Source organism: Seriola lalandi, unplaced genomic scaffold (assembly GCF_002814215.2).
Source record: "Seriola lalandi dorsalis isolate HSWRI2012SDOR001 ecotype SW California unplaced genomic scaffold, Sedor1 jcf7180002054659, whole genome shotgun sequence".
In the NCBI taxonomy this organism is placed as follows: domain Eukaryota; kingdom Metazoa; phylum Chordata; class Actinopteri; order Carangiformes; family Carangidae; genus Seriola; species Seriola lalandi.
The window spans coordinates 347,546-369,363 of record NW_019525212.1 but is presented as its reverse complement, the minus strand read 5'-3'; the positions used below and the strand labels follow the sequence as shown (position 1 = coordinate 369,363).

Sequence of the window (21,818 nt, the reverse complement as noted above, 5' to 3'; positions counted from 1 at the left end):
CAGACAGACAGACAGACAGACAGACAGACAGACAGGCAGACAGACAGACAGACAGACAGACAGACAGACAGACAGACAGACAGACAGACAGACAGGGTTGATTTGAGATTTAACTGTGTTACAAAAGCATGTGAAACAATAATTCATCAGCGTTTGCGTACATGCTGTTACATCATGAAAGGAGCTGGTAGAGGGAGGAGGGTGGTACCACAAACAAAGACTCCTTTCACCTCTGCCCAACACACAGACACAGGCTTGCTCAGTACAGTGAACACAGCCATCCATCCATCATTCATCCAACCATCCATCCATCCTTAGTCTCCGTTTAGCTCCAGGTCTTAGTTGCAGCAGGCTGAGTAACCAAGACCACCTCCCGTCCACCCACATCCTCCGGGTCAGGGTGAGCCCAGATACACCGACAGGAAACTTAGTTTGGCTGCTTGGATCCACGACTCCAGTCTCTCAGTCACTACTCAGAGCTCATGACCACAAGTGAGAAATATTTCAGTAGCTGTGTAGTTGTGTACACAGTAAGTTTTTTATCCCTTGTTTTCACTGCACTTAAGGGCGAAAAAATCTTTTACAAGAGAACAATCTCGTTAACATGTGGCTGATTACGTAAGGATCAGTCACTCGGCCTGCTCTTGCCTGCAGCCGGTTCCTTTATTTATTTTTAAAGCACAGCGTGGACTGGCACCAGGTTACATCTCGAGAACTCATCGTCCCCTCACATCTCCTGACCAATCGCTGCTCTTATTTTCATGCTCCATTCATTCCAGTTAAAATAAAATGCCTAGGCATTTTTTCCACTCAACTGTGGAGTAGTTTGACATTCACTATAACATCTTACATGACTGGCAACACTGGTTTTATTATTTACTTGTTCTCTGTGCCATGTGCCTATGCCGTTCTTGTGATTTATCCACAATTATTGATCCTTTTTATCTGACTTTTCGTCTGCCTTTTAATTGTCATCTCAATTTGCCGTCTTTGAATGTGCTCTGACCTGACTATCAGAGCAACATGTAACATTAGCATCACGTTTACACAATGACATGCAGGTCTGAGAGATGATATTTACCGGTCTGAAGGACAGTCTCAGGGTCAAAGGAGGGCAAGAGGGCACAGTCAGCTGATCTGCAGAGGACAGATAGACACACAGCTCTGGATTTCATCTGTCTACTGTAATTGTGAGCGTGTGTGTGTGTGTGTGTGTGTGTGTGTGTGTGTGTGTGTGCGTACTTTTCCTTGTCCACCGTGCTGCTCTTGTCACTGTCGTTGATGATGGACAGCTCGTCCAGCAGTGATGTCGACTCCTTGGTAAACTTCTCAAAAACCTGCAACAAACAAACAAAATACAAAACAAACTGCCTCAGACCTGGTGCCAGGTTACCACGGCAACAAGCATTTTAAGTCATAAAAGTATGAAACACGTGGATTTATTTAAATAAGATAGTGACCAGTCTCTTGTTGAGCCAGTCGTTGTGGTCGTAGTCCAGACTTCCTCCAAAGTCGTCAGTCAGCTGACAGGGTTCAATGTAACGGGTCAGCTTATTGGCCGAGACCAGGATCACCTGACACAGGGCACAGACACAAAGCATGCAGGGAGCATATTAATCAGACAGTAACAATAATGGGCCTCATGAAGAACATTTTCATTTTCTTATTCTGAATCTCTGCACAAACTTGTTGTGGATCGCTGGTTTCAGGCTGATGAACGCCACCATAAAATTGCCTAAACCCTAAACCTGCTCGGTTTGTGAGTTTCAATCACAAAAAGAACTGGACACTGTGGAGGTTCAGGAAATCAGCAGACAAAAACATAAGAGTCAGTATTTGCATTAGAGGAACCGAAAAAACCCAAACAACAAACATTAGTCAACAAGGTGTCATCAGACACACAGAGACCGGTTTCACATAAAGAGCTGATAAAGTGGACCATGACTAATGTAAGAGATGGAGTCTCTGAGATCTTAGACGAGTGAGTATTACAGGCTACAGCAGCTGATGTTACACTATCATGTGCGATACACGTGTCATGTGTGGATGACATGTGTTGGACAGCGTCCTGCATACAGTTGGCAGTGTGAAAATTTTCCTAACAACTGAACTGTATAAGTTATTGTGACACAATATGTCAACACAAATCATAAAATATGAAGAAAAATAGCAGATTTGTAAACTGTAAAAATATGACAAATATGATGAGAATATTAATTTAGTTTTTTTGTTATATGTTTGACTTTCATTAATTTAAGTATCATATTTAAACTCTAAATTGATTCAGATAAAAGTCATCATGATTCATATGTCAAACAAATGTTTTTCCCCTCTGTGGAGACGGGTAGACGATCTGTACATGACTGGTCTGACAGGTCTGAACCCCTCGTAAATTTCATCCTTATCTAAGAGTAACAACAAAACCAGTTGAAGGCCACAAATTCTCTTAAATCACTTGTACCGTGCCACTCGAGAAAGAATCTGTTCAAACACGAGGTTCTTGCATTCAACCTGCGGCTTTTACAATATGAAATTTCATTCAGTTTAAATGTAACACAGCGCTAACTTTAGTTTATCTCTAAATCTCTCTGCAGGACACATACACCCGCTCAGAGTAAAACTTAAGTGTAAAACAGACAGGGACAACACCCACATCCCTACATTAAAGAGCTCATGAAATGATAGAGATAGCATGAATAATATGAAACATTCACAGTTGGTATTATTCTTATTAATTTCACATTAAACACATCAATATCACTTATAAATTGTGCAATAATCAGTAACACAAGAATACTGGTGAGCTAAAGGACAATGAGGAGCAAAACACTGAAATGACAAATCAGTCACAATCCCTGTGTTCACCCTTTTGGAAAAACACAAACAAACATCATATACTGATGTTGTCAACGCAACAGCAGAGGAAGTATCTTCTATAAGCTTTTCTCTGAATGCCTGAAAGCCACAGCTGGTTGTCACCAAAAGGAAACTTTAGGTGTGGCAAATTTTTCCAGACTGAAAATACTTCAGGGCATCCTCTCACTGGCTAAAAAAAAAAAAAAAAAAATCACCCACAGACACTGTCACTGTCTCAAAGAGAAATGTTCTGGATATGATAATTCACTTTAAACCTTTCTTGAAATATCTAAAATTGTTGAATTGTCTATTTAAACCTTCAGCTCCTAACTAGGTGATGACTGAGGTGATGCAGCTCAGACACTGGAGCTATTGGTTGATGACATTTTGAGACATAATTATAGTCCTTGTTTTCTAAATACTGACGAGTCACTGCAGACACAACTGACTAAAAGTTACTTTTAGCCTCTTTATACAGAGTTTCTCAAATTTTTCACCGACTCATAAGCCAAACTGTCGGGACATTCTCAGATGCTTCATACATACAAGCACTGATCATAGATTATCTATCAAGCATTGCTTCAGTCTCTCAGCTAAACAGACTTCATGGATCACAAGACAAACTTCTTCTGAGAGCATTTTCTAAATCTGGAGATAGAGCGTTCAGTGTTCATGAAGAGCCTGTGATCTGATCTGAGGTTTTACATCTTCTCCGAAGAAAAACACACAAGTTTAGCTTTAACTACAACATTTAACTATGTTTCACATTTTTTGTGTGTGTGTGTACCTGTATGGTCTTACTGACCACTCAAAGTGCTTTACAATACTTGCCACATTCACACACACATTCATACATCACAGGCACACACTGATGGAACAGCCATCAGGGGCAAAGTGGGGTTCAGTATTTTGCCCAAGGACACTTCGACACGCGGACTGGAGGAGCTGGGAATCGAACCGCCAACCTCTTAATTAGCAGATGACCTGCTCTACTTCCCGAGCCACAGCCGCTGCTGCACATATGTTTCATCCCATCTCATTGTTATATCACTGCATAAAACCCTCTGAACAACATGTGTATGAAAGATTACTTTACAAAATAAATCTGGACAGTCAGACAGCTGGGAGCGAGTCTGGCTGCCAGTTGTCGCTGCAGCAGATGCTGTCAGAGATATTGGACTCAGCTCAGTGTGTGTGCATGTGTGTGTATCACAGGATACTTTGGGGACAGATTTTAGACAAGAGGCTGGTTTATTGTGGAAAGGGCTTTTGTTCTCAGTTGGGAAAAAGATGTGAAAAACCTTAATCCTAATCTTAACCTCAGTAGTTAAGATTAGGGTTAAATTAAGGTGAGCAGCAGGATTAAGTTAAGGATAGCAGTAGAGTTAAATCAATCAAAGTTAGCAGTACGGTTGAGTTAAGGTTAGCGGTAGGGTTGAGTTAAGGTTAGCAGTAGGGTTAAATCAAAGTTAGCAGTAGGGTTAAGTTAAGGATAGCAGTAGGGTTAAATCAAGGATAGCAGTAGGGTTAAGTTACCGTTAGCAGTAGGGTTAAATCAATGTTAGCGGTAAGGTAAAGTTAAAGTTAGCAGTAGGGTTAAGTTAAAGTTAGCGGTGGGATTAAGTTAAGGTTAGCGGCGGGGTTAAGTTAAGGTTAACTAAGTGTTTATGGTTAGCGTTTCCCTCCAGGAAATGAATGAAAATCTATGTAATGTACCCAAAGTTGACTTAGAACATGTGTTTCTTGTGTGTGTGTTTATTTAAATGTAAGGTCAGACTTTAGAGCAGCTGTACGACACACACCCCACCGTGACATCCACACGCACACACGCTCCATAGTTAAGATGAGTCACATTTCAACACTGTCCCAAGAATCTCCCTCCCAGCAGCTGTGTGTGTGTTAGGAGGAGAGTGTAAGTATTAAAATAAAGTGAAGAAGATGAGCACTTAGACTTAAACAACAAGCTCAATCTCAGCACATTTTCTTTCAACAAGGCACCGAAGAGTTCTTCATTCAAATATTCAGTATCTAAACAAACTACGTGTTTAGGAACCCACAGCTCAAACATTGACATTGTGAATTTGACTCATTCCTTGAATCAAAACTGTTGCTGTTCATCAGCCGACTCTTACATGTCGGAGCGGCCTTGAATGTACTAACAGGGAGATTTTTCTCTAACGGTCTGAGCCAACATGGCCGCAGAAATCTGGGTCACACTGACTACTGATCTCTGTCGGTAAAACCATCTGTTGTAATAGAGGAGGAAGCTGGCCGAAAATCTCTCTCTCTCTCTCTCCCCACACACACACACACAAACACACACACACACACACACACACACACACACACACACACACACACACACACTATCGATCCTGGCTCAGGTTTCCAGCAGCACTCAGGACAGTTAATGATGCTCAAGGTTATTACAACAGGCTCAGTTCGTCTCTGTTTGATATCAGGTAACGGCACAAATCGGGAGTGTGTGGGAGTGGGAGTGTGTGTGTGTGTGTCTGTCTGTCTGTCTAATACTAAAATGTCCTCACAACAACAACAAAAAGGAGGCTTTCCGAGCAGCCTTTCAGTGTAGTCAAAACATAAACCCTTACAAAGACAACAAAAACAACAGCAGTTCATTTCATCAACACTGAAAGAACCTGTTAGTGTTTGGGTAGAGGAAGTCATTCAGAGGGAGCCAAAGTCAACAATCAGAAACAAAAATATGGACAAGATTTCTCAGCATCCGACAGCAGCATCTGAAATTGTGGGATACCACACGCAGCATGAGAGTGCAGGGAACAAATAACAAAAGATATTAAACATTTAAAAAGTTTATAGAAAAAATAAGAGATCACAAGGGAAACAGTGTTTTTGGGCCGACCAGCTTGTGTGGTCCTCGGCAGGAACCTCGAATCAGCACCAAAGATTCTCAAAGACAAACAACAAAAAGATCAGCGCCGGTTCTCCCATTGTTCTGTCCCACAGCTGTAACAAGACTTCTACAGCCACGTTAGCAGCTCTGTGCTCTGCTTTCAACTACATCCTAACAAGCTCACAGTGACACCTTCACCATCTTAGCTTAATGTATCAGCACAGTCATATTTGTAATAAGAACTGGAAAAATTATCCAATTATTAAAAGTGTGCGTGTGCAAAATGTACATCAGCAAAACATTTCATTGCAATCCAACAGTCCCCCACAGCCATGCTGCAACCATGACTAAATTACACAGTTGGCTCCACTGTTTTGTTAATGACACACTGTATACAGTCAGAGTCTACAGGGAGAAACGTGGCACCACAGCCTCCTGAGGTTCTTTAAAGTTTAGGTTATGGAAAGCCTCAGATATCAGGTTAAGTTACTGCAGTGGAAAAGGGAACCAAACCCCACCCCAGCGCTCTGGACTGTTCCTGAGCTCAGTTGCAGCTTTCACACTTTCACACAACAAATGTAAATAATTCTTTTTTTAAAAATGGCTTCAGAATGAGAAAATCTCAAATTAAAAAAGACGTTCTTTTCAAGTCAGGTACAAACTTTCAGAATCCACAAAGACCTCTGTCTCAGCACTGGAGGGGTGAGTGAGCATGAAGGAAACTTGAAGCTGGGAGACTCACCTCAAAGCCCAGGCGGTCTTTCTCCTTCCAGAAGCAGAAGTGTGTGACCTTCTTATCCCAGAATTCATCTGGCTTCACCACGCAGACCAGCGACACCTCGGCTGGGATCACATTCTGAAAACAGCATTAATAGCATCATCGTCCACAGCTGTTAATTGTCAGGACAAGGTAACACCGTCATGTAGAGGAATTACCGGGCCTCATGTTTCTCTGTACTGGGTCTGGAGCGACGGTAAATGTGTTTGTACCTGCAACATGAGCACGACAGTCTTCACAATGTTCCACTGAGACTTCCGTCCATCCACGATGACGGTGAAACCTCGGGCCTTACACTTCTCACTGAGAGAGAGAGAGAGAGAGAGAGAGAGAGAGAGAGAGAGAGAGAGAGAGAGAGAGAGAGAGAGAGAGAAGGCATTTTATAGAACAAGATATGATTCAAACTATGAACAACACACATCTACATTTACATACAGACTTTCCTGCTCAAGTGTGCAGCTTTAGAAGTGCAGAGACTGATGCAATAAAGTCCAACTACTTAGACTGGAAAAACGCATTTCCAAATCAGAGGTTAGCTTTTGAAAGCAAACCACAATGATGTCGACTGGCAGATTTACTTAACGGATAATTCCGGTTAAGTACAACTTGAGGCTTGTTTTTGTAGTATGGGATATCATCTTGTCAGTTATGATAACACTGCTGTCGCCAAGTTGCTGCTGTGTTCTCACGTCAAATCAATTGCTTGTGATTACAACGTGAGTACAATGTAATCATATCCAATATCCAGAAAAATACGGTGCTGGGCCAAATATAAGACACTTCTTTTCTCCTGGAAATTATGTTGTAAAAAACATGGGATCATATTAAACTCAAGGACTGGACGTTTACGCCTTCATGAAATCAGATATTCTTTGTTGCGCCAGCTTCTACAGAGAGTGTTGCATTATGGGTTGTATGCAGCACTGATGTTTTTGAAGCTCATTTACAGTGTATTTTTTTAGAATTAGTCCACTTTTTAAGGTTTGTATGAAGCCCAGTTTAAACTACAGGTTGCGTAATCTGTCCTGGAGGAATCCCCCCGACATCTTCACTGCAGAAGTAAAACAGATGAGGACCTTAAAAAAGAAAGACAAATGCGAGTCTGTGGCTGAAAAATAAGCTACACAATCACAGGACGACTCGTATGAAAGTGTTGTGTTCAACAAGTCATGGTCACGGTCACAATTCTTGTCTCCCATTGGAGAAATTTGTCTCAGATATAAGGAACTGCTGCATGAAAGCATCGCAATGAAACACGTGAAACAAGACCACACATACAAAGACCAGCCTGATATGAAAATAACCATGTAAATTAATCAGAAAACCATCCACTCTGTTAAAAATGACAACAACTCTTAGCTGACCCAAGCTGAACTAAAAACTAAACAACACGTTTCCAGAAGCAGCTGTTGGGAAAAGGAGGAGTCATCTTATAATCAGAGCAGTAAGACCCGAGTTGTAATAAACTGGAATCATCCTTTAAGCCGTTTCCAGTGCAGCTGAACAAGCTGGATTCTTCCACCGGAGCCGAGTACAGATCCAGAAGCTCTTCAGTGACAGTTTACCTCCAAACATGTCCAAAGGCTTTACCACTGAGACAAAACAGCCTTTGATTTACACAACTGCACACAGACGCACAACAACAAACTGTCACTGCTGCTGCCAGCACTGCGACTACTGCACGAGTGTGTGCGTGTACCTGGGGATGCTGAGGAGGTAGTCCAGTGTGGCGCTGAGCTCCTCCATGCTGGTCTGATCTGATCCGAGGGGGATGGTCAGGATCAGACCACTGCGCCGGTCTTTGCCCCCTAAAGACGCACAGACCCGCAGAGAGGGGAGAAATCCGGTTACTCACCAAATGCAGGTGAAATGAGATTAAACACAAGTAGACATGTTATCTTATTTGTGTGTGTGTGTGTGTGTGTGTGTGTGTGTGTGTGTGTTTTACCGGACAGAAAGGCCAGTTTCTTCTTGAGGATGGCGAGGATGTTGGTCGCTTCCATGGTAACGTTTGACATCTGGAGACACACAGGAAAACAATACTCAAAAGGTCAGGCTCACATTTTTTCCCAGTTCACCTTAAAACGAATTCCTGCCGACTCCAGCTGTGACCCTTTTATTTATAACTGTATTGTAAGAGATGGGAAACAAAATCCACAGTCCTCATTTGGTTAAAAAAAAGCACATTCTGAAGTTAAATGGAGGCCAATATGAGGAGGAGCAGTCTGCAGTTGCCAAATCAAGCCAAAGTTAGTGTTAAATCCCCTCTTTGTATTTCCACACGCAGTAACACAAACACAAAATTTCATGCTAAAAATACTTGACTTGTCTAAATCACACGAGTCTACTGGTTCAGACAGCAGACCAGGATCTGAGACACTGGTCCACTCCACAGATCCAGACATGATCAGACAGTAAACACCGGTCCTCAGGTTCAGAGTGGAAGCAAAACTCAGTATGAACCCTCGTTACTGTATGAACTGTATTGCTTTACAGAAATATGACAGTCCTGTTATGGGTGATAAAGGTAACTACCTATCGGATCACTATTAAACACTGCAGCAGCACAGACGCTCCATAAACCCCCCCACTAAAGTATTATGGGACTACAGAGACACGACAGCGATTTTATGTCAGGATTTTCTCTCAGCTGGTATTTCTCCCAGCCGATTCAGATTCTTGGCTTCACATTCGGCTCAGTCTGTGATTTACTGACCGTTTCAACAGCGTGTTAGCAAGCAGTCAGCCAGTAAATCAGTCAGTTTACATTTCCGTTAATTTATTGGTTGATTCAACCGTACGGTAGTGAATTCACACTTGTATTTATTTCACAATGTATAATGGAGGATCTCAGCCACAAAAATGTTCCCAGTGGTTAAAATTAGTTCTGCCTTATTGCTTAATATGATTCATGTAATGGACACGATTTGGCTTCAATCAAAAACCTATCTTTATCTCTCTTTGATTTAGAGTAATGATATGTCCATGGCTTTCATGTTTGTATCATTTCCTTTTCCATTTGTTCCTTATTGCTTCTTTTTATTATAAAAGGGTCAGAGAAGATGTTTCTCAGTCATCTTAAATGCATGTATTTGTGTTTTGTGCTCTTCTCTGTGGTTTGAAGTGAGTGGGGATCTTCGGAAAATAAACATAATGCCACGTGTGCAGGAATCAGGATTTTTTTTTTCGAAAATACTTGAATTAATATCTGATGACAGTTGTGGGGTTTTACTTTGTGTTGTCAATCACATCTGATCACACCACACCCACACAGTCCTGATAAAGCAGCCTGCATGAGGACTTTAGAGTTTAACTCTTAATAAATACATTTTAATTGTTGCTTTTTTAGACATTGATATTTATCGTCATTGAGGAAAAATTCAAAATCTGGAACAAGGTTTTCAGGGTCTTTAATATTTCATCATTTCTTTTACTTTGTGTTTACTTCCTACACTTACTAAACTTTCTCTACAGATTTTTAGTGTTCGACAATTCTACTTAACTTTGTTTCAAGATAATAGCTTGATTAATTTTGTACAAATGTGGTGATCATTATTATCATCATCATTAGTAGTGGCAGCAGCAGCAGTATTTGGGATGAGGCTGGTTACCGCAGCACCAGTCAGTCCTGCAGCAAGGCTTCGTCTTCGTCCTCACCCTCCTCCTCCTCAGCCTCAGCCTCAGCCTCAGCCTCAGCCTGCGGCCTGGCTACAGCTGCAGGTCGGCCCGGCCCAGCTCGGTTTGTCTCGGCTTGGTTCGACTCGGCCCACAGACACAATGACCTACATTCAGCGGCTGCGGGCTGCGGCTGCCGCGGCTCAAACCTCCCTGACCTCAGACTCGATCCACTCAGTATCGACAACTTCAAGATCGATCAGCATTCAGTATTGATCAGGCGGATTTTTCTTACCTTTCAGTTAAATCTGCAGCATTTTATACTGTCCCGATTTTTTCTCCCAGTCCTGCTCCTCTTCTCCTCTGTCTCTCCTTCTCTTCTGCGGCTCTTCCTCTTCTCCTCCTCTTCCTCCTCTCGGGCTGATTGATCAGCAGATACTGAATCTGTTTTCCATTCAAAAAGCACTGCAGATTTCAGCGTCCTCTCCGTTTGCTTTTAACAACAGTAGAAACACAGAAAACAGGCGGTGGAGCTTGCTGCTCTGCGCAGCCTCAGTGAAGACGAATAAATGAACTTGACTTCCGGTGAAGCGACATTCAAAATAAGAGCCTGAAGGAACCATGGAGGCATGGCCAGATAAACCTTGTGGGGGTCTGGGGGTAAAAATTTGTTTTTGGCCACTTATTGACCTCCACTGTACATGGCAGAAAATATTTTACTTTTATTTATTCATATATTTATTTTAATATTAAATATTTTGAAAATAAATAGATATTTAAAATGTTCTAAAAATGGACTTGGCGAATATTTTATGGAGAAATTGTATTCAAAAATACACCTCAAGGATACATGAATGAACACATAACTTATGTTTACAAGAAACCTCCACAGGATACCTTTAATTGACATACCGTATCTGCATCAAAATGTGAACACTGAAGACACAAGCCTGTCTCCTGGAGTCTCTCAGGAGCGCCAGACAGGCTCTGGACAACAAGGGAGGAGAGAGGAAAATGTAGGGACAAACTGATTTATCAAAGTCAGAGGAAAGAGGTTCAGAGAAAACCAAGCAAAAAGAAGAATATGGGTGGAAACTGACCCTCTCTCTTAGCTCTCAAAGCCATACACTTTTTTGACACAATTTAACAAGAGAAGCTGTGTTTATTTATTTAGCCACTACAGCGTATTTTGATTTCTGTAAAAAAACAAAACAAAAAAAAACAACATTTTTTTTTTTTTTTTGCTTTAATTTTGAAGGTCTGGTTGCCTCTTTCCCAGTAAAACTGCAACTTCATAAAACTGGAGTCGTGTGTCCGGGGAGGAGTCACAGCCAGACAGGCCACGCCCTACCCAATTCAGACCACTGAGGCATTCAGGCGCCCTCAGAAACTGCACAACCTATTTTCACAATGACAATTATGTTCAAATAAAAACAAAAAAAACAAGGTACATTCAAAAGTAAAGAATATAGAATTATTATAATTTAAAGAGATGACATTTAAGTGCACAGTTTAGACATTAAGAAAGTACATGTTTTGATTGATTTATTAATTCATACATCACATTAAATATATACACCACCTTATATTTGTCGTGATTATACTAGTAGAAACCAAACAATATATTCTGTATAAATATATTAATATTAATATATTACCGATCCTGAATCTTGTAAAGTAACTTTACGACTGCTAATACCAATGCTACACCAGCTGCTACAGGAGACTTTACAGGATTCACATTCATGTGAACTTCAATTCATGGTTATGATTAAATTTCCTCCTGTTAAGGGAGTTTTTCCTCTTCGCTGTCACCGAGTGTTTGGTCATGGTGGGAACAGTTGGGTTTGTCTCTATAGTGCTGTAAGTCTTGACCTTACTTCGTAAAGTGCCTTGAGATATATATGTTATGATTTGGCACTATATAAATAATAACTGAATTGACTTGAATTCATGCACCAGTGTTTCATCCATGAGCAGCAACACAGTAAACTAGATCTACAGTAATTGAAGTAACCTGCTGTGTGATTCTGAGTAACGGTTTTTAAAATATTCGTTCTTTCCATTGACTTTAATGGAAAAATACATTCAGTTGTTTTGTGACTATTTATTTTCAGCAAAGCTTTGCATGAGTTTCCCTTACTGTATGGAATAACCATAAACTATAGTTGCTTCTTAAGGTGTCAGTGAATGCATCACAAAAGGCTCTGCAGGTCCTTTCCAAGTGTTCACAAGTCACCACCTGGTGGACACAAGAAACTACACCACCATCCTGTCATAACAGAATAAAATCTCTTTTATAAAATACAACAGTTTTGGTGTTTTGGGCAGTTTTAGTGTTGTCTGTAGTTTTACTTTTTCATTTGTTTGAGTGTCAGCAGTCTTATAGGTGAGTTGTGCAGATGACTTCGGGTGCTGTGGCCTGCTCTTTAGTTGATTTCCCATCATCCTTTGGAGGAGGGGTGGAGGCCCACGGCAACCGGAACCTGGAAGCCAGATGAGGAGAGGTGCATCGATCAGACTGCAATACAGGGTTTTCATCCAAGTGTTTTTATTTATGTTTTGTTTGTTTGTTTTCCATCGTACTTATCTTGTTCTATATATTTTTAGCAATTTTTTTGTAATGGATATGTAATTCAAATAGGTATATTTTCCTCCCATACATATTTCTCACATATATTTGTATTTATTTATATTTATATTCATATTGACTTTTATATGTATGTGTCTGAACACTTTTGCTCAGTTCATTTCAAAGATCCATAGTCATGTTCATAGACTAAATTCGTCCACTTTCACAGTCAGCACTGATTTTGACTGTCTTCAGTTCAGAAGTACATTCAGTCTGTTTGTGATACAAGCTGTTGTGTTCAACACAAAACTAGTCAATACAAGCTCATTGAAAATGATGGTTCCATATAGTCAGTTCAGTTTGAGTATTCGTTGATTAGGATTTGTTCATACTGATACACACTAATATCCAAAATGGTGCTTTCACTCTAGTCACCAGCCTAGACACACAAGTGTTGAGCCATCATTTCAAGGCAAGAAACTGCTTTGGTTTGAGGGAGGCCAGGTTATGGAGGAGGACCACAGACATTACACAGACTTTGAGCTAGTGCTGTTTAAAAATGAGCAAACTAATCTTTTCTACTGGTACTTTTACAAGTAAAGTATGATATATATATGGGGTCTACACTGGTATGTACTGCCATCAGGTTAATACTCCTGATTCCTGCTGCCCACTGTTTGTTTTTTGGTGACATGGTGCTCCAGTTTAGTTAAGTTATACAACTTTAAGTGCCTGTTAGTGTTAATAATTGTGACAGTGAGAATTGTAAAATGACTTACCTCTGTGTGGGCGGCATCTGTTGGATGGTGTCAGGAAGCGGCTGCCTGAATGTCTCCGGCAGGAAGATGCAGAAGAAAACGCTGAGCAGCGACAGAGACGCCACAACGATCCACGGCAGGAACGGATAGAACACAGCTGGAGACGAAACCAGACCAGATGAGAACAGATCAGGTCAGAGAGAGTTCATACTTTCAAGACTTGTACATTGCAGAACTTCATGAGCATTAAAGGGTCAGTTCACCCAAATTTAAAAGAGAATGCAGAGTTTTTGTTTTATTTGTCTACATTTTGGTCGCCCACCCAATCAAAGGACAATTTCTAAGTGTGTGGATTATTCAGTGTCAGAGACGTATCTCAAATCTCAGCATGTAAAACTGGAACTAGGTGTTTTGTTAGATACAACATATTTTGCAATTAGGATGAACTGACCCTTTAAAAACCCGACCTTGATTCAGAACCAAAGACCCATGATATAAATTATGACATTCCTGATGCCACTTATGATGCTTCTACAACTGCTACGACAGCAAGTATTCTGATTCTCTGCACACCAAAAAAAACACTCAAAATATAGTATTATGAAGTATGAATATAGTATGAGGTATGAACTTTACACATGAACAAATTGGTGCGAACAAATCAAATGTGTTATAGAGTTATCGTTTATCTACAGTATGATGTATGAACTGAGAAGTCTCACCCAGCTGCAGCAGGTATGGAGAAACAGCTGACCCCGCTCTGGAGAACATGGCGCATGTCGACATTGCTGTGTTTCTGATGACCGTGGGAGACAGTTCGCCAGTGTATATATACAACATCCCGGTGCCAGCCATAATGCCATATTTACCCAGCAGCACCAGGGCCAGGGTGAAAGCTGGTTGACCTATAGGGAGAATGAGGACTGTAAGCTGGTGATGGGAAACAAAGCTTAGAGGCACTGAACCTCTATGAAGCATAAGACTATATGCTAAACTCCAATGATTGCCCATTCATAACATAACTATGTATCTTTTTATATAATAAGCATCCAAACAGGGTTATGTTAGAATTCATTAATTCATTAATTATACTACTATACTTCTACACAAGCCTTTCAGCAGCAGGTGAATCTCTGTATCCTAGAGATTTCAATCAGGTGTCTGTGGTGACTTTCCCACGCTGCGCACCAGTAGTCTCTTTATGTCAACCAGTGAGTTTGCGAGAGCTGAAGAGGGTGTTCCTGCTGTCTACATGTATATTGTAAACATATCTGGAGGCTCAATTAGGCACCAGGCAGACAGCTGCATTATTTTTCATTTATAAGGTGTCCCCTTGCAACACAGTACAACATGCAGCAGGTACGTGGACAGGAACCTTCAGCATGTAGTACTATGCTGCTCGGGGGATATATTGAAAGTCCAAGAAACAACATGGAGTTGTCTGTTGGGTGCTTGTGTTGAGCCTCGAGATATGATTACAGTGGACATATAGAGAATGGTCCCACACTGCAGGTTACAGTTAGCGTTAGCCAATTACCTAACACTACAGCTGATAAAAACAGCAAAATTAATGATTACTGGCTGGACATGAGAAGCTGTTTTCATCTACCTCTGTCTGAAATCAAGGGTCCATTGTTTCGAATTTCAATGGTAAATTTGCAACTGTTATTGTAAACTGCTTATGTGTGGTGCAAGAATGGAAATCCTTGACTAGGGGGGTAGCGCTTAGTAAACAGTCATTATTTAAGTCTTTAATAAGATTAATATTCATATTAAGGAAGAAAGAAAGAAGTGAAGGAGTACAGCTACACCGTACTCACTGTGCAGAGTGACCTGGATGAGGAGCAGTGCTAGCACCCCCAGCAAGGTGAAGGATATAAATGACAGGCGTCGAGGAAGACTGCGCGCCGCCAGCCAGATAGTGACATATGCTGGGAGCTCAATGGCCGACAGCAGGAAGTAGTTTAGGAAGGGGTTTCCATTGAGGCTAGACATGTTGAATGACAACCCAAAGTAGCTTACGCTAATAGAAAACCTGCAAACAACAAGAGAACAAGACTATAAATCTGAAGTCCTGTAGAGGCTGCAGTGTTGGTAACAGCAACAGTATGAGAGTAATGGACAGAACAAACAACATGGTGATGATTTGGCTTTAAAGATTTGGTGGTGGAGCTTAAAAGTTTGTACAGAGGGTTGTGTCAGAGGAAAGATCGTGGGACTCATTAAAATCTAAAGGGTTCACCCTCTGCAGCGCAGGAATGCGATCAGGAAATGTCAGGGCAATCTGAACATTAGTTTATAACGTTGCTTGTGTGAGATGGTGATGCTAGAGGAAAGGTATGGTTACCTTGTTGTTGCTCTTGATGAACTAACGACTCAATCTTGCTATTGCCATATAGCAAAGCAAAAAAGGGGGAAGTTCCTGAATTCTTGGGGAAGGTTTTTGAGATGTAAAAGTGCTCTGACTCACCAGATGAGCCACAGAATGAGTGTGATATATCGAATGTTCGTGGTCCTCAGCAGGTCCAGGAAGCTGAGGGACTCTGCCTTCTGGCTTGTTGTCTTTTCAACCTGTGGAGAGACAGAAACGTCTGACCACTGTCCTTTAGAGTGTGGGATAAGACTGAGGTTATGAGGTCCTTACGTTGGCTGACAGGAAGATGACGTCTGGAGGTTCCACTCGGTTGTTCAGAGCTGCTAACCTCAGTATGAATTCTGCTTCCTGCAAACGGCCACGAGACACCAACCAGCGAGGAGACTCTGGAACCAGCCTGGTGACAGACAGACAAACACAAAAATGTATCCAGTGTAATTCATTAGAAGAATATGTAGCCTACGATAGCCACAGCGATATATATTTATATACATAATGTTTCAGGGTAATTACTAACAAATGGTAAATAGAAAGCTACACAGATTAACCTGTTAACCTTAAAAGATAAAACATTAAAACCTTTTCAACTTCAGCTATTCTATAGGGTAGTACGATCATCCTGATTGATCAATTTCTGTTGTACAGAGTTGAGCCAGATCAGAAATGATCTGACAACCATGATGAAAATCTGTGAAAAACAGTCAAGTCAAACTATGAAAATGTCACTTACTAATTAATCATATAGTACATAAGATGCATTTCTATCTTGATAGCGTACTGAGGTAATCTTACCGCCAAAGGGGAATACAGGCGATACCGGGCACAGTCATGGCCAGTGACAGCTGTCTCCAGTTCCTGACCAGGTAGGCGGTGCCAGGCAGCAGCATCATAGCGATCACGTAGACAAAAGGCAAAAACAGGCAGGAGAAGAGAACTCTGCTCGAACCAATCAGGATCTCTGAACCTGTGGGGGGAAACGCTATGTTTATTTTGGGGTTGGAGGCTATGACTTAATACAAGGCCCAAAGAGACAGAAGAAGATGGTGAACATTTTAAATTTAGACAATTTAGAACAACACAAAACAACAACAACTGACAACAACAACAACAACAACAACAACAACAACAACAACAACAACAACAACAACAACAGTGTCCTGAAATTGGAAATAATCCTTACCTAGTACAAATACAACTATGTAGCAGGCGATCTGACCCATGCCCAGCATGAAGAAGAGCACAGTGAAGACGGGCCAGGACGGAGCGAAAGCCAGAGCGCCGCTGAAGATGGTAAGCATGGCGATAGAGCCGAACAGAACAGGTTTCCTGCCAAACCTGTAGTACAAATGCAACAGAGTGGTGTCAGCAACAAAAGCAACATAACAGTCCTCAGATATTAATGCCCAAGAAGAAAAACACTGAAGGCTGAAGATATTTTTGGCAGTATTCATCAGCAGCTGCGAGGATTAGGTACGGGAGACAGTTTGAGCTAAAAGTGTAAAGTACCGGTCAGAGATCTGGCCAGAGACAAAGCATCCGCACACCCCTCCCAGGAAGTACACAAGAGAGGTCAGAGGTTGTTTCCACTGGTCACTGCACACAAGGTTAAACTGGAAGACAAAGGGACTTATGGGGATTCTGGACAACCAAAATAGAATTTGAAATCCATTTTCAAATAAAGGTAAAACGGAAATTTAGCTGTTGCACCAGAAGTTGTGGCACAGACACACTCCTCAGATGGATGACATAAGCAGGACCCCAATCCAGTCATTGCTAGTTTTTAATCTGAGCTTCCTGTAGACATCTGAGGTCAGTCAATGATTGGTGACCACTGAGAAAGGTCAAGATGTCCTGGTTTTACAGACACAAGCTGTTGTGACCACACTGGATCCTTATATAACATGCTGCAGTCTAAACAGTAACATACAGTAGGCAGGAGGAGGGGGTGTCACCAATAGCAACAACAAAAAAAGTGAAGTTACAGATACTGTTATCGTGTTAGTATGTGGAGGAGATGCAGTAGTAATAGTTCAGTACCTCTGTGACAATAGTGGATTGGTAGTACTCTGTACTGTAGATCCATCCATCTTTACAGCCCTCCTGCTTCAGGCTGGAGAGGAAGACCTCTGGACCAGATCCAGAGAGGTTCTGGATTTGATCTAGGCTGGGTCTGGTTCCCATTGCAGACAGGTTCTGCACCAGGTCCAGCTCGTACCGGCTACAACTGCTCCTCTCCGTCAACCCGGCCACCTGCTGACCAGGAAACAACATCATCACTATTTCCAACCTCCACTGTGTCTGCAGAATCAGTCAGGAGAGAGCAGACCGCATCTGTTCAAACTAGACCAGTTTTAACCTGCATGGGGATCAGAGCATACACACACTATACAGTAAATTATTAGCTGGCTGTATATAACAAATAACCTTATTTTAAACCCAGTATCCCACAGTGCCGCAATAAATATAGAATATTTACCCAAGTATTGTACTTAAGTAGTACTTTATATTATATACTATACTTATACTACTACACTACATATCAGAGGTAAATATTGTAGCCTACCTTTTACTCCACTACTTGTATTTAACACCCACACTTATCCAAATATGTGATAAACATATACAACATGATCCATTTTTATATCAACATTAAAATGCTTCTTACATGTTAATGCATCAGTAATAATATGAACTGAGAGAAGCCATTCAGCTGCATAATGAGTATTTTTACTTTTAATACTTTACATTGTGCTGATAATACTTCTGTTGTTTTCTTTAGTAAGAGTTTGAATGCATGAATTTGACACATAATGCAGTATTTTTACATTGTTGTATTTATACCTTTACTTGAGAAGAAGATGTGGATTGTTCTTTCTTTACTGGTGAACCATAATGTTAATGTTGTCACCGGTTTATATTGAGAACAGTTGTCACTTGTGCTTTGGTCTCGAAACACATGTTGCTCTTGAGTTTTTCAAATATAATTTTCAAGTCTTTGTGCACCACCAACAGTGTTTCCATCCATAACATTGTAGCGAGATGTGGGTGGGAGTCGTGGCGAAGATCATGAGAGAACATGAGGGTAACATAAAATATATCAGTCCCAGGGGGGAGATGAATAATCCTAAAACTATCGGCAAGGCCAGATACCACTGAGGTGAAGTTCTGTAACTTTCCTACTGAGAAAAGAAGTCAAAAGTTCAGCTGCAGAAGCGGTTCAGGAGAAAGCCCCGTGTTGAATCCCTTCTTAAAACCTATCAAGTCCTTTGATTAGATTTTATAGAAAAGAAACACTGTATGAGTGTTGTCAATGTTCAGTTCAATGACTGGTCACCTTTAGAAACCAATCTTTAATAATAGTTAATGTACACGGCCAGCTGGTCTGTGTAAGTGAGGACTGTTGTGAACGTTTTCCAAAGTAAAGGATTTTCTATCTGTGTCACATTTACTATAAAACCTCAAACCAGTGAGACCGATGTAAACAATGAATTTTCAGCACTGAATGCTTTTCAGTCAGGTGTTTTTTTTGAAGACTTTTCTCATACTTGTCACTTTTATAACCCATAATTATCTTCAAATACTCATCTCGTCTTGCACTTTATATGACTATAAACACACTTTCAGTGTAGATCAAACAGAAACTGTAGTGGACAGTCAGTAGGACGACATGACAGAAATTTTGATTTGGGAAATGGGCTAATAAATTGAATTTGTACGTCAGTGTAGAGTGTGATCCCCTGGTTCCAGTTCGGATGGGTTCTAACCTGTAGTGGGATGCTGGCCTGGATCCACTCTTCGCTCAGATTGCTGTGGGCTGGGATGTGGCAGTGGTGGGGGGGGCTAGCCAGCAGGAAGATGACAGACAGGAGGTTGTAGCCACATGGAACAACGGTGAGACAGAGCAGGAAGAAGACTCTCCTCTGGAACGGGCCCCAGGTCCCCAGGAACGACACCGACTCCTCGTAGTCCTGCATTTTACTGGACTCTGCTTAAACTCTGTTCTAGTTGTTGATGCTATATAAGTTGATGCTGTTATAGGTACTGAAGCAACTATAACAATTAGGTTGACTATACATGCACGAACAATATCTATCTCAATACTACAAATACTTTTAGAGCTACGTTTAGAAAATATTTATGCTGGAGTTCTATTATTGTGATAGCTGTAAAAAAACTACTAATCTATAAGCAATATTACAACAATAAGTACAAATGCTTCCTGTTACTACAAGTATAATAACTAGTTCTCCCACCAGTACAAGTTCTACTACAATAAATGTAAATATAATGGCTATTTGAGTACAAATACTATTATGACTCCTGTTGTAGTGTCAGCTTCTCTCTGCAGGATCTCTCTGTCGCTTCACACCTCCTTTATCCAGACAAAAGAACTCCTCCTCTCTCCTCCTCCTCCCCCTCTCATCCTCCTTCAGAAGGCTGAAAAAAACTACACTTCTTATCAGAAATATATATAAAGTGAGCAGAAACATTGTGTCCATTTTGAAAGGTAGAAGTGATGATTATTGGGACTAAATGAAATCAAGTATTAAGAGTTAGTAACAGAGGGTTTCAAAGATTGTTTTGTTTTTCATATCATTAAGTGCCTTTTCATACCAGTGATTATTAAAGATGGTAAATAGTCAGATTAAATGTAATCACTCTTGACTGATTTAAGAGACTCAAAAACCTCTTTGGTTTAGTATTAATTAATTCAGTTTTGGAAGTCATGATGTATTAAAGATCAATCACATTTGTTTTTAATCATTCAGGTTTAATATCAATTCAGAGCCCCAAAAAGTTGCAAGGAATTAAATTTTTATAATGGATAAATAATAATATGGAGAAAGTTATTATTAAGTTATATTTCCAAAGATACTAATGATTATTTCTATGCTTCAGTTGTGCAGGTCACGTGGAAGGAATCTCATCTGTCACCAAGATTTTAGAGGTAATTTGAAGACACTACAAGTCTCTGTTGATTTTGTTTTATTGTTTATGTAAGGCCGTCATTGCGTGTTTGAGGACTGCATGTGTGTCATAATCTACTGGTTCAGGGCGAGACAGCACTGCACTGAAGATGCCTCATCAGCTTTTAACCAGCCTGATCATTTATTTACCACGGAGCAGGAGACACTGATTTCACGGTAAATGATCAAACCAGTCAAAAGCTTCCTGTCCAGTCCAGTTGTGTCTGTCCGATGACCTCGCCTGTACCGGTTTGCTCAGGTAAGATGGATAGTAGGTGACACGTCTCTGTTCAAGTGCTTGGCTCCCTATGATGCCACTTGGATCCAGACCACACTTAGCCAGAGACTCATAGTTAAAGCGTGGACTTTGTACAAGCTTAAAAGTAGAGTTTCCTCCTCTCACTCTCCTTTGTTTCAGTTGATTAACAGGATTATGTAAGGAAATGGCAGAAGTGACTTGATCATATCAATGGTTCATTCAATAAGCCCAGACCTTGAATGCTATTTTTTGTGATAAACATCCCTTATGTTGTGCCTTTTATAACATTTCCAATGTTAATTTTTTATTATAAGCAGGTTTCTTTCTCTTTTTCTTTTTACATGCATTCAATCTTTTTATTACTTTTATTATTGCGCCTTCATTCTTCCTAGTTTTGTGAGTAATTGTGTCTCTGTTGTGTCTGTGATGAACTATTACTGACTGCTAAGCCATTGCAAAATTACTTATAGTATACATTTATATGTAAAACATTACATGCATTTATCTACCGGTAATGCTTAATTGTCTAATAAATGGCTAATCATAAAAAGAAACAATCTGATGTTAAATGTGCTGTAATGAGATCAAGAGAACAGCAGAATAAGACGTGTTGTCTTCTGTTACAAGCACAAATGATCTGTTTCTTATGGGAAACAGTCTGCAGAGGTAGGAGTATGGGAGCGGGCAGTTTCCCATCAGGGCTCACTGTGTTAACATCCAAGGCCATATGTGCAACATGTTTAGTGAAAAAGTAACTGCTTGATCAT

The 21,818-nt window shown here is 40.7% G+C and overlaps 2 protein-coding genes across 2 annotated transcripts in view; both read right to left on the bottom strand.

Annotated features, from left to right (window-relative positions):
* Positions 1 to 10,663, bottom strand: part of sestd1 (SEC14 and spectrin domains 1) — a 19,833-nt gene extending 9,170 nt beyond the window's left edge. The window contains exons 1-8 of the mRNA XM_023420878.2: positions 10,417 to 10,663; positions 8,455 to 8,524; positions 8,206 to 8,314; positions 6,719 to 6,809; positions 6,471 to 6,584; positions 1,461 to 1,574; positions 1,243 to 1,337; positions 1,082 to 1,137 (exon numbers count right to left, since the gene is read on the bottom strand). Of these exons, the coding sequence (XP_023276646.1) occupies positions 1,082 to 1,137; positions 1,243 to 1,337; positions 1,461 to 1,574; positions 6,471 to 6,584; positions 6,719 to 6,809; positions 8,206 to 8,314; positions 8,455 to 8,524 (649 nt within the window). The 5' untranslated portion in view covers positions 10,417 to 10,663. The remainder of the gene's footprint in view (positions 1 to 1,081; positions 1,138 to 1,242; positions 1,338 to 1,460; positions 1,575 to 6,470; positions 6,585 to 6,718; positions 6,810 to 8,205; positions 8,315 to 8,454; positions 8,525 to 10,416) is intronic.
* A 600-nt stretch (positions 10,664 to 11,263) lies between these two features.
* Positions 11,264 to 20,128, bottom strand: LOC111665782 (solute carrier family 22 member 4-like). The gene is made up of 11 exons (XM_023420870.2): positions 19,590 to 20,128; positions 17,863 to 18,075; positions 17,332 to 17,435; positions 17,006 to 17,160; positions 16,618 to 16,789; positions 16,096 to 16,222; positions 15,922 to 16,022; positions 15,272 to 15,486; positions 14,174 to 14,356; positions 13,473 to 13,608; positions 11,264 to 12,607 (listed from the first exon to the last, which is right to left on the bottom strand). Exons 1-11 carry the CDS (start codon positions 19,797 to 19,799, stop codon positions 12,505 to 12,507), a joined length of 1,719 nt encoding a protein of 572 aa, XP_023276638.1. The 5' UTR covers positions 19,800 to 20,128; the 3' UTR covers positions 11,264 to 12,504.
* Between the last annotated feature and the right edge of the window lie 1,690 nt (positions 20,129 to 21,818).